Source organism: Molossus molossus, unplaced genomic scaffold, assembly GCF_014108415.1.
Source record: "Molossus molossus isolate mMolMol1 unplaced genomic scaffold, mMolMol1.p scaffold_m16_p_1, whole genome shotgun sequence".
In the NCBI taxonomy this organism is placed as follows: domain Eukaryota; kingdom Metazoa; phylum Chordata; class Mammalia; order Chiroptera; family Molossidae; genus Molossus; species Molossus molossus.
Window position 1 is genome coordinate 56,405,602 of NW_023425344.1, and position 16,547 is coordinate 56,422,148.

General features: G+C 41.7%; 1 protein-coding gene across 1 annotated transcript in view; it reads left to right on the forward strand.

Moving 5' to 3' along the window:
- The window catches only part of SHROOM3 (shroom family member 3), a 60,772-nt gene extending 56,732 nt beyond the window's left edge, over positions 1-4,040 (forward strand). The window contains exon 10 of the mRNA XM_036256785.1: positions 3,191-4,040. Coding sequence (XP_036112678.1) covers positions 3,191-3,559 — 369 coding nt within the window. The 3' untranslated portion in view covers positions 3,560-4,040. The remainder of the gene's footprint in view (positions 1-3,190) is intronic.
- Positions 4,041-16,547: the final 12,507 nt, after the last annotated feature.

The following is a 16,547-nucleotide window of genomic DNA, read 5'->3' on the forward strand; positions in this document are numbered from 1 at the left end:
TGCATACATATACATAAATAACAAAAAGAGGTATCATTGAAGGTTGGGAAGAATTAGTGTCAACCAAGAAGAGACAAAGCCCCCCGTTCCCCAGAGCCAGCCTCAGCAGGGAAGCCCTTCCTGCCTCTCGGCCTGGAGGAGCAACAGGAGGGTCCGTATCAGAACTGCAGCTGCGGCTGTGCTACAGCACTGAGGCCTTGGGGAAAGAATGCAGCCTGGCAAGGACAGAGCCAGGGATAATGCCCCCCTGTCTTTCTCCTCCCACCCTCCACTCTCATGCCCATGACTCCTATTGGCCAAACCCAGAGGGCAAGGGAGCCCCGCTGATGCAGCCGCAGAGTCCAGCTTTCCTAGGCACAAAGCAGCGCTGAGGAGTGGACTCTTTAGCCTATTGGCCAGGAAGAGCCATAAACTAATGTCATGACTTAATCAGCCTGGGATGGGTGAGAACGATGCTTACAGTTGGGATAATTATTGTAATGGTCTAGCAAGAGGCTTCAGGTTGTTCATTTGGGCAGTTGTCATCAGGATAGAGAATGCGTCTGAATTAGCAGGTGTGTTACAAAAGAGGAAGGGTGGAACAGAAGGTAATTCTGAGTGTCCTGTTTGGCCACTTGGGTGGTGCTGCAGATATCGGAGATAGGAATACTGGAGCACTTCTTGGGAAAAGTTGTTCTACAATTGAATTCAACTCAACACTTAATGCAAATACAAATAAGTGGTTGCTCACCAGCAAAATACATCAATATTCATTTTTGTAATGATTAATCTTTGTTAAAAAACTAAAAAAAGCCCTGGCCGGTTTGGCTCAGTGGTTAGAGTGTCGGCCTGTGGTCCAGAGAGATTCGGGTTCGGTTCCCGCTAAGGGCGCGTACCTCTGTTGCAGTTTGTCCCCGGCCCTGGTTGGTCGTACAGGTGGCAGCCACTGGATGTGTCCCTTTCACATTAATGTTTCTCTCTCTCTCTTCCTCTCGCTCCCTCCCACTCTATCTGAACAAAAAATGGAAAAATATCCTCGAGTAAGGATAAAAAAATAAAGAAACTAAAAATACCAGTGAGAAAAGGAGACTATGTAGTTCAATAAATGCCAATTCAGAATAATAGTTACCAGAGGGGAGGGAGGGGGAAGATGAGGACTGGGATAAGTATATGTAAGGTTTCAACTGAATCTAATTTTTTTTATTTTTAATCTGAAGCAAATATGAAAAATGTTCATATTGAGATTTGGCACTGTTATTGATGGGTACTCAGGTATTACATCATTCTCTATACCTTTCTGGTGTTTAAAATATTTCCTGCCCTGGCCGGTTTGGCTCAGCGGTTAGAGCATCGGCCTGCGGTCCCAAGAGACCCGGGTTCGGTTCCCACTAAGGGCACGTACCTCGGTTGCAGTTTGTCCCCGGCCCTGGTTGGGTTGTGCGGGTGGCAACCACTCGATGTGTCCCTTTCACGTCGATGTCTCTCTCTCTCTCTCCCTCTCTCTCCCTCCCTCCCTTCCTTCCACTCTATCTGAACAAAATATTCAAAAATGTCCTCGGGTGAGAATTTAAAAAAATTAATTATTTCCTAATATTTTAAAGGCAAGGAAGAGGTTCTCACTTTTTAACATATCTCTACAGTATTTTTAAAAGTGTCTTCAATCAAAATCAGGGTTTTTTAGGTGTGTGTTTCTGATTAGGGAGAGGAAGCCTATGAAAGTGAAGATATTTGTAAGATAAACCTATAACTTTACACTTTTTCCCCTAGACATTATGTTAAGATAGGTTACTTGAAGGAAAGTTAGGGCAGAGACACATGAGCCTTGCATAGCCCTACATAAGCTAATTTGTATTGAGGTATATATTTAAATCTACTTCTTGATTAATTTCCATTTTAATGTTCTCAATCACTTTGGCCTATAAAGTCTGAATGGTTAAATATTAAATTTTTAAAATAACATTTATTATATGTCAGCGTGGTAAGTAAAAATCTTATAAAATGCATTAGGCCTAAAGATAATATGCTACCTTACCATTGGGTTTGTATAAGCAACTCTCAGAACATGAAATTGCCATCACTATTAAACAGAATTTGTCCTGTTAGATTCAGAGGAGTGAAAGAGATCTGGAAAATGGAAACTGATTTCTTTAACGATGATAAATATGATTTTCCCACTGCTGACTGTGGATTAGGACAGAGGATCTCAAACTTTAGCTGCAAAAGAATCACCTGGAGCCTTGTTAAACCATGGATTTCGGGGCCCCACCCCCAGAGCTTTTGATTCAGTAGGTGAAATAGGGCCTGAAAATCTGCATTCCTAACAAATTCCCTGGTTAGTTGCTGGGTCCACTCTTGGAAAGGCACTATAAATAGAAATACTCGATGACTGGCCTTTTTTCCCTCTTCAATGTTTTTGTTGTAAACTACACATAACATAAAATTTGCCATCTTAACCATTAGAAAGTACCTGCTTCGGTAATATTTAATACATTCATATTGTTGTGCATCCATTTCCAGAACTCTTTCATCCTGCAAAACTGAAACTCTAGACTCATTAAGCAATAACTCCCCATTTCCCCACCTCCTGGTCCCTGGCAACCACCGCTCTCCTGCCTGTCTCCGTAATTTTGACTATTCTAAGAACCTCATATAAATGAAATAATTGATTATGCTTTTAAGTATAGAAGCCAAAAGTCAAGTCATTACTCCAGCCAACTTAAGGTACTTGCTCTCAAATTAGAGCTGCCACAAGACTTCACATGTTAGAGAACCATAAGCATGCAACTAAAAGGTAAAAAACTGATTTTCGAAAACATTAAATCTCCCGCCCTGGCCAGTATGGCTCAGCGGTTAGAGTGTCAGCCTGCGGACCAGAGAGTCCCGGGTTCGGTTTCTGATAAGGGCACGTACCTCTGTTGCTATTTGTCCCCGGCCCTGGTTGGGGTTGTGTGGGTGGCAACCAGTCGATGTGTCTCTCTCACATCAGCGTTTCTCTCTCTCTCTTCCCCCTACTCTATCTGAAGATAAATGCAAAAAATGTCCTCTGGTGAGGATAAACAAATACAAACAAAAGCATTCAATCTCCTTAACCTAGAGGGACATTGGAAGGGAGACCTGGATGTTCCGCAGGCCTGTGGAAGTGTCTCCGCAGGCAGCTGGCCTGTCCTCGCACCCCGTGCCCTTTGCTCATCTGCTCCTTTTGCCCCTGCAGAGCTCCCTCAACGAGAAGAGGAAGGTCCTGGCGGCCCAGCATGAGGATGCCCGGGAGCTCAAGGAGAACCTGGACCGAAGGGAACGCGTGGTGTTGGACATCCTGGCCAATTACCTTTCCGAGGAACAGCTCCAGGATTACCAGCACTTTGTGAAAATGAAGTCGACACTCCTCATTGAGCAGCGGAAGCTGGACGACAAGATCAAACTGGGCCAGGAGCAAGTCAAGTGCCTGCTGGAGAGTCTCCCCTCAGATTTCACCCCCAAGGTGGGGGCCATGGCCCTGCCCCCAGAACTCACGAGCGAAATGACTCCTGTCGGGGGATGTACTTTCAGTGGTATTTTCCCAGCCTTAACCTCTCCACTTTAACCTCTTATAAAACATCCAACCAAAAGATCACACTTTCTTTCAACCTTATTTAATCTGAAAAATGTTTCAGTACAAACCACTGTTTAAACCCTGTGGGGTTGGGGGCGGGGGGCTTTCTGGATAAACGAAAAAGATTGTATCCAGGAAAAAAACAAAAACAAAAACACTGTTTTCCTTCTCGCCCTTCGTGATTGATCTGAGAGCTTGAATGCTGCTGGGAACTTATCCCTTTCTGTTATTACTTTGTAATAGAAAGGAAATTAATGATAACTGTGAGAACTGATAGGAGGTTGTTTGATTATTTAGTTTTCAACAGGCTTAAGCATCAGAGATCAGTGTGTGTCCCTCTCAGGAATGTATCCACAGTGGCCTTCTTGACTTGTGGGCAGTGTATCCTGACAACAGACTCCAGCACTCATTAATGAAGGATCTGCAACATAAAGCCTTAAAGAGAAACACACACAAAATTGTAAAACCTTAAACAATGTTATTTATATTTTTAAAAATGAAAAAGATCATTATGTTTGTGTGCTAACCACTTATTTGATTCTGTTTTGTGGTGGACGTAGACAATTATGTTGGAGCTTTGTATTTTGTGAAACCCTTAATGAAATGAAGAATTCCAAAGATAGTCACAATGAGTGTGGAGATTTGTTTTTCCTTAAACTCTTGACTTGTCTGCCTTATTCTTACAAATACGGGTAGACCTCCTACACTTGTGTTTATCTGAGTCCTGCGGGAACCCCAGTTTCCAGTGCTGCCGGTCTGCGCTGGTCCACTGCAGCCAGCAGAAAGGAGCCCCCCGCCCCCCCAGAAGAAGGCTTTAGGCATTAGGGTCACTGCATCACTTCCTAGGGCTACGTGTCCTCACTGTGGTGGGACATCGAGCCCTATTTGATTAACAAGGACAGCAACTCACTAGCCTGTATGACGAGAAAGGTCAGAAACCAAGACCATTCAAAACTGAATGCATGCTGTCCTGTACAGGATTTGGGCTAAGTACAGCCTATTTAGTGAGAGATTATCAGGTTATTTTAATGATGCTGTTTTTAAAAGTTTTTTTTACGTCAACCCTATCAACCACTAGTAACAATTCCTTCAACATCTGAAGATTGACTGTGCACGGTCCTGCTTCAATAACGTCCTCGAGGATACTCAAGAACCCAAGCTAAGTCTGTTAAAACAGACTGGAACCCCGGGGGGGGGGGGCAGGCTATGCTAATACTTTGCAGGTGATGCGTCCTAGGCTGTGCTTTTGGTTTTTGTTGTTTTCACATGTACTTGAACCGTGTCTGGTGGCTACCTCTGCTAATTTGGGCTTCAAGAACTATAGCAATCAGTCCTAGAGAACTGGAGAGAGAAACCTGTACAAGGGTAAAATTGTGCTTAGTATGTTTAATTACTGAAGGAAATGTACCTTCTAGTTAAAAGTTTCAAAGTGTAGTTTTGGTCCCCAGTACAGATGTCTTTTGACAAACTTAAGCAATAGACCACCTAGAAGTTTCTCAGGAGCAATCAACCAAAGCCATTGCTCTGCTCTGTGGAGGTTCTACACTGACTGACTCCACTCATCCAGTAAGACAGCACCTTAGCTCCCCAGGAAAGTTTGCAAGAGCTGCTCGTACATCCAGAGGTCCCATTTCCAGGAAATCAGTGGAACCCGTGACAGCCTTCAACAGCTGCTCCACGTGGTCATTTTGAAGTAGAGAAAAACAGTCCATCTAACTGACATTTCATCAGACTTAAGCCAACGCTGGAGGCTGAAATCAACTGCACTCAGTAATTAACTGCGTCTTGCTGATACTCAGTGGCTCCTTGCATCAGTCAGACCAGGTTGAAGCTAAATGTCTTCAGTTGTTATTGCTCAAGGGATTTAGGGCTCCTAATTCCCAACACTCTTCAAAACTATTCTTCTTAAGGATCTGACTGGGGACATGCTGCAATTAATCTTTTCCAATCACTTTTCTAATGTGTACGTATCAAACTTAGTGACCCCCTTAGAGTAGCAGGTGATGCTGCTTGGCACTCGACAAGCACCTGAAAGCTGATGACCCTCCCAGGACAGCCTCTCCTTTTGTTACATGAAATGAGTGACGTACCAAGTACAACTCTGAAGTCTAATTCTTCAGTGGGTGTGATATTTATTGTAACAGGACTTGACCTCTGGGCTCTGATGAGAAGAAACCACTAACTTAATGTTCATTGTTAACTTTTAAATGCCTTCAGCTAGAAAATAAGCCCATTTGCCCGGCTGGTATTGCTCAGTGGTTGAGCCTCGACCCAGGTACCAGGAGGTCACCAAATCGATTCCTGGTCAGGGAACATGCCCAGGTTGTGGGCCAAATCCCCAGTGGGGGTCATGCAGGAGGCGGCTGATCGATGTTCCCTCTCCTCAGTGTTTCTATCTCTCCCTCTCCCTTCCTCTGTCTCTAAAATCAATAAAGAAAAAATAAGCCTATTCTTTATCCCTTTTCTATATTGAATTCTTTTCCCACTATATAAAAAAGTATCAGCTACAGTGGAAGCTATCCTTTTTCCTCCCAACACTATCCTCTCAACCGAGATCATGGACAGAGCAACCATGAGCAGGTTATTGGGCAAGGGTTCAGGACATATATGATATCAAGAATGTTAACAGTCAATAACGGTCCTCATACACGGTCATTTCAGAAATGCCATGTCCCATCAGAAGTCAGGTGGGAGTGGATGGCCTTGCAAATAATCCAAATGCGAGACTAAGAGGCCGGTTGAAGTCCCAAGAAAGGACAACGTCCTGCGACAAACTGGGAGGCCTCCTACCTCCTGGGCCACTTGGGAAGTCCCTGGGCATGTTGCTACATGTTGGTTGACTCAGCCTTTCCTTGGGCTGCTTTGTTCCTTGTGGCCGCCTAACCCCAAAGAATGCAGGGGGGATCCAAAGTGCAAGTGTCTGAGTTCCTCCGAGAGACGCTGTCAAAACCAAACATTTTCCCCTTCGCTCCAGGGGGACATTTTAGGTTTCATTTTGCACGACTGGTTGCCAAACTTGAAGATTGGCAAGTTTGGGTCAACCCCTAAGAATCAGTGGCTTTCTGTTGATGTTAGAAGGGACAGCTTCACTGAGAGCCTGGGACATCCCACTTCTCCTAGTCTTCCATTGTGAATATCTGATCTGAAATCACTTCTGATTTTCAAAGCGAGATCACAGTTATTCCTAATACAAGCGCTACCTTTAAGCATGTATTTCATTCAAACATCTTTTACTAAGATGTTGGGTTTTTACCCCTGGATACCAAGAAAAATATTGGCTTTTTATTCTTATATGAGTCCAGATTTATTTCTCTTTAGTTTAATTTTCCATAATATTACTGGCTTTATTCTGTTAGGTTGGAATTATTTTTTCTTTGTTAGAACAGCATGCGTTTTAGTCACCTTACTGTGGGCAAGAAAAAGTAAAAACTTTAGCCAGAAATAACTTTATCTCCATCAATATATAAAGACGTCAGGAGGACACGAAGGGGCCCTTCCATCGAAACAGTTTCCTGGAGACAAGGTGCTTACTGCTGCCTTACCTCTGAGATGAAGCATGGGATAAAATGATCAAGACCATTTTAGTGTCAGAAAGGGACATAGGAAGTTGTCCTATCTATTATTTCTAAATAAACCCACTTTTGTGGGAGCTCATTCAGACACTAAATCATGGTTTCTCAAAATGCAGGCAAGATATTCTGTCTCAGAATCGCAGAATACTTGTTAAAAATGCCAGTTGCACCCTGGCCAGTTTGGCTCACCGGTTAGAGCATCAGCCCGCAGACCAGAGAGACCTGGGTTCGGTTCCCCGCTAAGGGCACATACCTCGGTTCCAGTTTGTCCCCGGCCCTGGTTGGGGTCGTGTGGGTGGTGACCATTCAATGTCTCTCTCTCACATCGATGTTTCTCTCTCTCTCTCTCTCTTCTGCCCTCTCTCCCTCCTGCTCTATCTCAAGATAAATGCAAAAATGTCCTCAGGTGAGGATAAAAAAAAAATTTTTTTTTAAATGCCAGTTGCTGGGACACAGTCAAGTAGGCCAGGATCTGTATCTTAACATTTGAGAGCCACTGACACCAATCATTCATACAGTTTATATTGTTAGGATCACAATAAGACTATCATGAATTTATGTAATAATCCGGATAATCAAAGCCCCGTCATGTTGATTCTCATTAACTACATTATTGTGAGTTAATACGATCATAAAATCCCCAAGGCTGTGATATGGGTTTTTTCCCCTGCTCACTCTCTCCTAGAGCTGTTGTAAATTTAAACAAGCTAAGCACTTATTCAAGCTCAACTGCACTAATTATTTTTCCTCAGAAGGAATGAACACAATGTCCATAATCTGAAGTTCTGCAGTGACGTGAATCACGACTTGTCAGGGGGGCCCTGCTCAGAGTCTTGCTGCTTCCTCGTGAGGCGAATGCTACATACGCGTTCCGATGTCTCTTGGCGTGGATTATGACAGCCGAGCTGATGAGACAAAAATGTGTTAATTTCCTTTGAGAAGTGAAAGGAGCCGTGGTCCAGTTTCAAAACCCTAAAATCAAAGTTAGGCAAGGGCAAAGTTGCAAATGAGGAAACTGGCTCATTTAGTCCTACTTCATTCTATAAACCCTTCTCTAATCTTCCAAAAGGAAAAAAAAACAGCTGCATTTTTTGCGAAAACACCGATTTTGCCATTGCTTTACACAGTGGGTTGAACAGAAAAAGTTCAATATGAAGAATGATTAAATTCTGATAAACGGGTGACTATGGGACATAAAGAATTTGATATGATACCCTGGAGCCCAAGGAGAGTACTCAAGGAAAGACCAGCTTGGAAAGGGCCCCCCTCCCAAGGCTGGAGTTCAGATGTGGGAGAACTCAGCCCACTGACAACAGAGAAGTTTCTTGGTTTGCCCAAGCCAGAGCTGGTCGGCAGTCCCTGGGCAAGCAGAGAGCAACCCCCCAGGGTGCAATCCAGTGCACTGAGTCAGCAACCAACCGGCAGGACCTGCACAGGTAGTGAGCTGCAGAAGGGGTGGCTGCTCAGTGGAAACCCTCCGAGTTGCAGGTGATCTGCACAGGGGTTGGCAGGATGCCTTTGGGGCACTGGCGCTTGCTGGAATCCATCAGAGTGTGGGTTTCTAGTCCGCAGGGCTGGGAGAAGGTTATCTCCTGCTGAGGCTGTCAAGTCACCTCGGAAACCTGTGCTTGGGGCAGAACTCCCTCAGACTCCTCACACCACACCCTTCAGGCACCAGGCAACAGCCAAAACAGCAAGAGTCCTTTCCTCCCTCCTGTGCCTCCAGCGCCCTCTACTGAGCGCACCTAACATGCTCACCATAACGGAGAAATAGTGAAGGGCACATGTGGGGCTCAGGAAATAGATTGTTAACTGGCACAGATTTATTCTACTAGATTATTACCCTAGCATTATCGTCTGGTATCATAAAGAATATTGTAGTTGTTGATTCCTAAGAACCGCTTTCTCTGACAATGAAGGAAAAAATAGTGTCTCTCAAATGCACAACTTACATCTCTTGAAGAAAGTGTCGGAAGGAAAGCAATTTCTTAACTGTGCTTCCTACACCTGTATTCCTCAATGTACCTAAAGCAAGAGATTTAGATTGAGGCCTGTGTAGGAACATGTATACGTTTTCTGTCTCCCATCTCTGCCTAGCTCTGCCTTCGGAGACCTGTGTCTCTTGCTGTGTCTCCATGGGTAGCCACCTGTCTCCATGTGTGTGCTTTTTCTTTCTCAACCTTTCCAGCTGACATCTTCCTCTTCTCTCATTCACCAAATGATTCCAATTCTATTCTTTATAGTCTTGGGGGGTGGGACTTACAGAGGATAAAGTGGGATTGAATAAAGAACTAGAAGGGAAGATCTGTGAGTAAAATCAGAATATGTTGTGTTTGTTGTTTTAATTTGTTTTTCTTTATTGATTTTAGAGAGAGAGGAAGGGAGAGGGAGAGAGAGATAGAAACATCGATGAGAGAGAACATTGATTGGATGCCTCCTGCATGCCCCCCACTGGGGATCGGGTCCACAACCTGGGCATGTGCCCTGACTGGGAATCGAACTGGTGACCTCTTGGTGCATGGGTCAACGCTCAGCCACTGAGCCACACTGGCTGGGCATGTTGTTGCTTTTTTAATTGGGGTAAAAATTTAAGATTTTATCTCATTCAAGCTAAAAAGGGGGATATCTGCTAAAGAAAGATTTTGCAATATGTCTAAATATGCATAAGAATAGCTGAGAGCTATGCATTTCCCTTCCCCAATCAGAACAGAATACATGACTGTTTTGTGGGAAGAGGAAGTGAGCTGGTGGGAAGAGGAACTGTGCTGATAAGAAGAAACAACCCAACAAAGGGCTCACAGACATTGGAATAAAAACTTAAATATTGATCTTTCTTCCTGATAATTAAAAGAAAAAATAGAATCCAGATCCACCTGGTATGAAATAGATTTGTTAAAAGGCAGGAAGATAGACATCCCTTCCAGGACTATGGTTCTGTTTGAGTAGAGAAGCAGACAATGAACTTTCGCTTGCAATATAAATACACATTTTCCTAGTTTATTCGAAAGGTTTAATAATAAGCTCAGTTTAATAATGCATCATTGGATATGTTTTGATGTTATTATTTAAAACTCTCTGGAAACTTTCTGCAAATCAAGGAATAATTGCTATGATCTAATTTTAAACCCTGACGAGACATATTTTCACATTGAGATGCAAATCCTTTTCTTCCTCCACTATTTTCCCTTCTTAAAAACAAACAGACAAACAAATAAAAAAATGTATTCCCTGACCTTTTCTCCCTGAAGACTTATTTTTGAGCAATAAATTTCTAAGATGACAAAACAGGGTTTAACAACAAATTGTAAAGCCTTCTTGCAAATGTCAGTTAAAAGCTAAGGAATAGCCCTGGCCAGTTTTGTTCAGCAGTTAGAATATTGGCCCATGGACCAAAGGGTTGCAGTTTCGATTCTGGTCAAGGGCACGTACCTTGATTGTGGTTTGGTCCCCAGTCCTGGTCGGGGACGTTTGGGAGGCAACCAATCAATGTATCTCTCTCATATTGATGTTTTTCTCTCTCTCCCTCCCACTCTATCTAAAGATAAATGGAAAAATGTCCTCAGGTGAGGATTAAAAAAAAAAAAATCAGAAATCAGAGGGAGGTAACTGAAAAAAGACTTCTGTCCATAATGCAAAAATACAAATATGAGTGACACAAATAAAAAATTAGCAATAAAAATACAACCCAATTTTTAAAAGCTTGGAAAAAGAATAAAATAGACATTTGACAAAGGAAGAGATATGAATCGCTGATAAGCACAAGAAAAGGTGATGCACATCTTTAAGTTATCAGGGAAATACAAGATTAAACCACAACAGATGCCATTACCCACTCACCAGAAGGACTAAAATCAAGTGTTGGTAAGTATGTGGAGCGAATGGAGTTCTGATGCATTGCTGGTGATTCTGTCACCCACTTTGGGAACTATTCAGTAGGTTTTTACAAAATTAAACATATATTTACTCTATAATATAGCAATTCCATTTTTAGGTAGTTATTCTAGAGAAATTAAGATATATCTCCACAAAAAGAATCTTGCACAAGAATGTTCACAGCAGCTTGAACCACAGTAACTCAATTGAAAATAACTCAAATCTCCATTGACAGTTAACAGGTAACCAAACTGCCTTACATTAACACAATGGAATATTATCCATCAATAAAAAAGAACTATTGATATTCATAACATGGATGAAAACCAATACGTTAAGCGGCAAGTATTACGAAAAGCACATACTGTATGATTTCACTTATATCAAGTTCTAGAACAGGCAAAACTAATCTGTAATGGTAGAAACAAGAAAGTGGTTGCCCAGGAATAGAGGAATCTAATTGCTTGAAATGGAACAAAAAACTTTCTGGGTTGATGGAAATACTCTGTATCTTGCTTTGAATGGGGTCGGGGGGGTTACATGAGTATATGAAATTATCACAATTCATCAACATGAACATTTAAGATCTGTGCACTATACTGATCATTAATTATACCTCAATTTTTTTAAATTGTGGGAAGGAAAATTATTAATGAAATAACTCACTAGTGTTCACCCTTCATCCAATTATTGGTGATCCTGAAGAATAGAAATTCCCAAGTATATATAAATAAGGCTTGAACATCTAATACAAAGCATAGTGATTCCAGACAGTACTGTATTATAAACATCAAACTTGCTGGAAGACTAGATCTTAGTCCTTCCCATCACAACAAAGAAATGATAATTATGTGAGGTAATAAAGGTATTAGCTAAAACTCCCACAGCATCATACAGTAATATATAAATGTATCAAATCAACATGTTGTACACCTTAAACCTAATTTTAAAATCTGACTGGAAATTTACTTTGCAATTTTACAATTGATAGTTGTGTAAAAATGAAATATTTAGGAATAAATTTAGCCAAAGACATGCAAGACTTCTATACTTATAACTACGAAAGTTGTTGAAAGAAATTGAGGACGTTTAAATGAACCTTTCCCCAAATGGTCACAGATCTAATGTAATCCAATCACAGCCCAGGAGACTTTTGTTTTGTTTTTTTGTTTGTTTGTTTTTTTATCCTCACCCGAGGATATTTTTCCATTTTTTGTACAGATAGAGTGGGATGAGAGAGAGGAAGGGAGAGAGAGAGAGAAACATCGACGTGAAGGGACACATCGAGTGGCTGCCACCCGCACGACCAACCAGGGCCAGGGACAAACTGCAACCGAAGTACGTGCCCTTAGCGGGAACTGAACCGGGGTCTCTCCGGACTGCAGGCCGACGCTCTAACCACTGAGCCAAACCGGCCAAGGCGAGACTTTTGTTTTTAATTGACAAACTTGTTCCGAAATTTATGTTAGAAATTCAAAGAACCTCAGATGCCTAAAGCATTTTGGAAAATAACAAATTTGAGTACTAATATTACCTGACTTCAAGATTTAATATAAAACTCAATTAATCAAGAAAGTGTGGTCCTGAATTAAGGAGCAACAAATAGATCTATGAAACAGAATGGAGCCCAGAAATAGGCTGCACATATATGGTCAGTTGAAGAAAAGAAAAAAAGGCAACAAAATAACTGGATGTCCATGTGGAAGAAATATAAATCTGGTCCTTTACTATACACAAAAGTTCATTTTAAATTAATTGTGGACATAAACATAAAAAGCTAAAGTCATAAAGTGTTTAGAGGAAAACATCAATAAATATCTTTGTGACTTGGGGGCAGGCAAAGTTTTGTGAAACTGGTCACAAAAAGCAATAAACATAAATTTAACTTCATCAAAATTTAAAACTTCTGTTCATCACTATCTATCATTCAGATAATGAATATGCATGCACACCACAGATTGGAAGAAAATATTCACAAACCATATATCTCACCAAGGACTGTTGTCCAGAATTTCTAAAGAACTTCTACAATGTACGAAAAAGGCAAACCACCAATGTTTTAAATGAGCAAAGGTTTTAGCAAATATTTCACATAAGAAGATATACAAATGGCCAACCATCAAATGAACAAGTGCTCACCATCATTAATCATCAGGGAAATGCACATTTAAAATACCGCGAGTTATCACCACAAACCCACCAGAATGGCTAAAATTAGAAAGACTAACAATTGCAAATGCTGGTGAGTTTGTGGTGCAACCAGACCTCTAATACATTCTTGATGGAAGTATGAAACAGTACAATCACTTTAGGAAGAGTATCTGGCAGTTCTTATTAAACTACACATATACCTGCCCCCTTTTTTTTTTTTTTTTATCCTCACCCGAGGATATTTTTCCATTTTTTGTACAGATAGAGTGGGAGGGAGAGAGAGGAAGGGAGAGAGAGAGAGAAACATCGACGTGAAGGGACACATGGAGTGGCTGCCACCGACACGACCAACCAGGGCTGGGGACAAACTGCAACCGAGGTACGTGCCCTTAGCGGGAACCGAACCCGGGTCTCTCCAGACCGCAGGCGGACACTCTAACCGCTGAGCCAAACTGGCCAGGGCTATACCTGCCCTTTTGACCCAGCAATTCCAATCCTAGGTATTTACCCATGAGAAATGAAAAATATACCCACGAAAAAGACTTGTATGAGAATGTTCATAGCAGCTTTACTCATTATTTCCCCAAGCTGGAAACAATCCAGGTACCCACCAACAGGAGAATGATCTGGCATATTCTAACAAGGGAATGCTACTAAGTCATAAAGGGACATGAACTACTGAAACAAGCAACGGCATAAATGGATCTCAAAAATACCATGCTGTGTGATAGAAACCTTCACAAAAGAGTACAAACTGTATAACTCTATTTGCAAATCAAATGTACAGTGGAAAAAAATTAAAACTGTGATGGTCTCTGGGGCAGGTAAGGACAGGGATTGAGTGGGAAGAAGTGTGAGGGAACTCTCTGGAGTGATAATAATGGTCTCTGTCTTGATAGGGGTTTGAGTCACACCAAAGTGTGCATTTGTTAAATGTCAACCACTGTACACGTAAGATATGTGTGCACTTTACTAAATGTAAATTTTACATCAAAAGAAAGAAAACTGTAAATACACGCCTATCTCTGATTTATGAGATGCTTGCTAAAGTATTGGGGAGAAGGAAAGTATTTGAAATGCCTCAAAAATCAGGTGGCTTAAGGAATAGAGAAACACATGAATGAATAGATTGTGATAAAGCAAATCAAGAAAATGTTAATGGAGGAAACCTCTTTAAATGATCAAATGACAGCCCTGGCCGGTTTGGCTCAGCGGTTGGAGCGTTGGCCTGCGGTCCGGAGAGACCCGGGTTCGGTTCCTGCTGGAGGCGCGTACCTCGGTTGCGGTTTGTCCCCGGCCCTGGTTGGTTGTGCGGGTGGCAGCCACTCGATGTGTCCCTTTCGCATCGATGTTTCTCTCTCTCTCTCTCTTCCTCTCTCTCCCTCCCACTCTACCTGAACAAAAATGGAAAAATGTCCTCCGGTGAGGATGATAAAAATAAATAAATAAATAAATGATCAAATGACAGAGTTGGGTAAGGTGTAAGAAAGAATGTCTACCAATGAAGATTTTCAAAAAAAAAAAAGAAAATGTTAATGGTGAAATCTAGGTGGTGAGTATACAGGGGTCATTATAAAATTCTTTCAATTTGTTGCATATTTGGAAAACTTTTGTAATATAATGTTTGAGGGACACTCAGTGCATAATTTTACATTTGTATATTTTATTGTATTTAAATGTTACATCAAAAGAAAAAAGCTAAACAAATATTGAACTCTGGGTGATAACATACTGAAAAATTTAGAGTATATGCAATTTTCTTTGAAATGTGTCAAAAATTAAAATGGATTGTTGGATGGGTAGATGGATAGATAGAATAGATAGATTAGTGATAAGACAGGAATAGTAAAATGTTAGCAATAGAATCTACATAGCAGGTTCATGTGTTTTTGCTGTAAAATTCTCTTATTTTGTTGTATGTTTGAAATTTTTCAAAATAAATTGTTAGGGGGAAAAACTCAGTCAGGACAAAGATCCTCTGTTACTAAAAAGAAAAATAAATACTGGTGACAATTCATAGCCTGGATGTTTATTTGCCGACTGAGGTGGTCCATTCTTTCCCTTTCATTCTACCTTCCCTGTGAGTGAAATTCCATCCTTAGAAAGTCATTCCTTTAACATAAACTTTTGATCCTCCTTGTAATTCAAATAGCTTGATCATTCCTTATTGCCTCCTTTGGCTTCTTTTCCAAGAGCCCCAGCTGTGGGTGTTATTGTTTTCTCCCTAAGTGGTCATATTCATTTCATAATACTCACTACCGACATGCACCTGGCTCCCAAACCAGGCACTGACCTGTCTTAAAGCTCCATTCACATATAGCCACTGATTTGAACATAGGTCCTGGGAACTGTACCACTGCCACCCCAAAGCTCCTGTTTTCAAAACCAAAACTATCTTCCCTCCTAAACCTATTTCACTTCCTCTCTCTATTTCTGTTATTGCTACCATTCTCCCTAGAACGGCAATTTAATTTAATTCATTCGCTCATTCATTCATTCAAAAAATAGTTATTAAGTTTGACTCTGAAATGCTTCTGCTAGAAGCATTGTGAGGCTTCTCGGTTTATCACTATCTAGTTGTTCCTTCTCTCCTTTTCCCTTTCCAGGTTTAATGAATAGATGAGTAGTACTCATTTCATCTTGATTGCTTCCAGGCCCCCTCCCTTCCTGCAGCTGGGCCACGGTTCCAGGGCCTGGAGCATGGGGTAGGGATGGGAGGCACCATCAATTAATTGTCTCCCAGGTTACCAGTAGGACATACACAGCCATCACTTCTACATGCATGGTCCCTGCAGGCCCGGTGCCTTGATGCTTCTGTGTCCTGCAGGGCATTCAAGTCTTTTCTGAGGCAGCCTCTGCTCCCAGATTGTACAACCCATTTTACCCGAGACAGTCTTGGTTTATTATGCTTATTGCCCGAGTGTAATTATCAATAGCGCCCCCTTTCACCGTCAAATGTGTCCTGGTTTGGTCAATAAATTAGAAAAGGGTAGTTACCTTCTTCTAAATCACACACAGCCGTTTCTAATCCACAGGCATACCTCGCTTGACTGTGCTTCGCAGGTGTTGGGTTTTTAACAAAGAGAAGGCAAGACCCTCCACCAGCAAAAGATTATGACGCACTTTACTGCGATATCAGCTTTATTACAGTGGTCTGGAACCAAAACCGCAGTATCTGAGGTGTGTCTGTACTTCTTAGCACAAGCCAGAGGGTCCGTCTGTTTCCAGAATCTCTCTCTGATCTGGGGGGTTTGCAATCAGCACGCGTCCTCTGCTCTGCTAAGAGGGGTTGTTTGTCCTAGGGCATTTCCTTTTCCCAAGAGTTTAGACTTATGGACATAAAAGCCAAGAAGTTTGCAGCCTCCTTCCAGTTTCCACAGCTG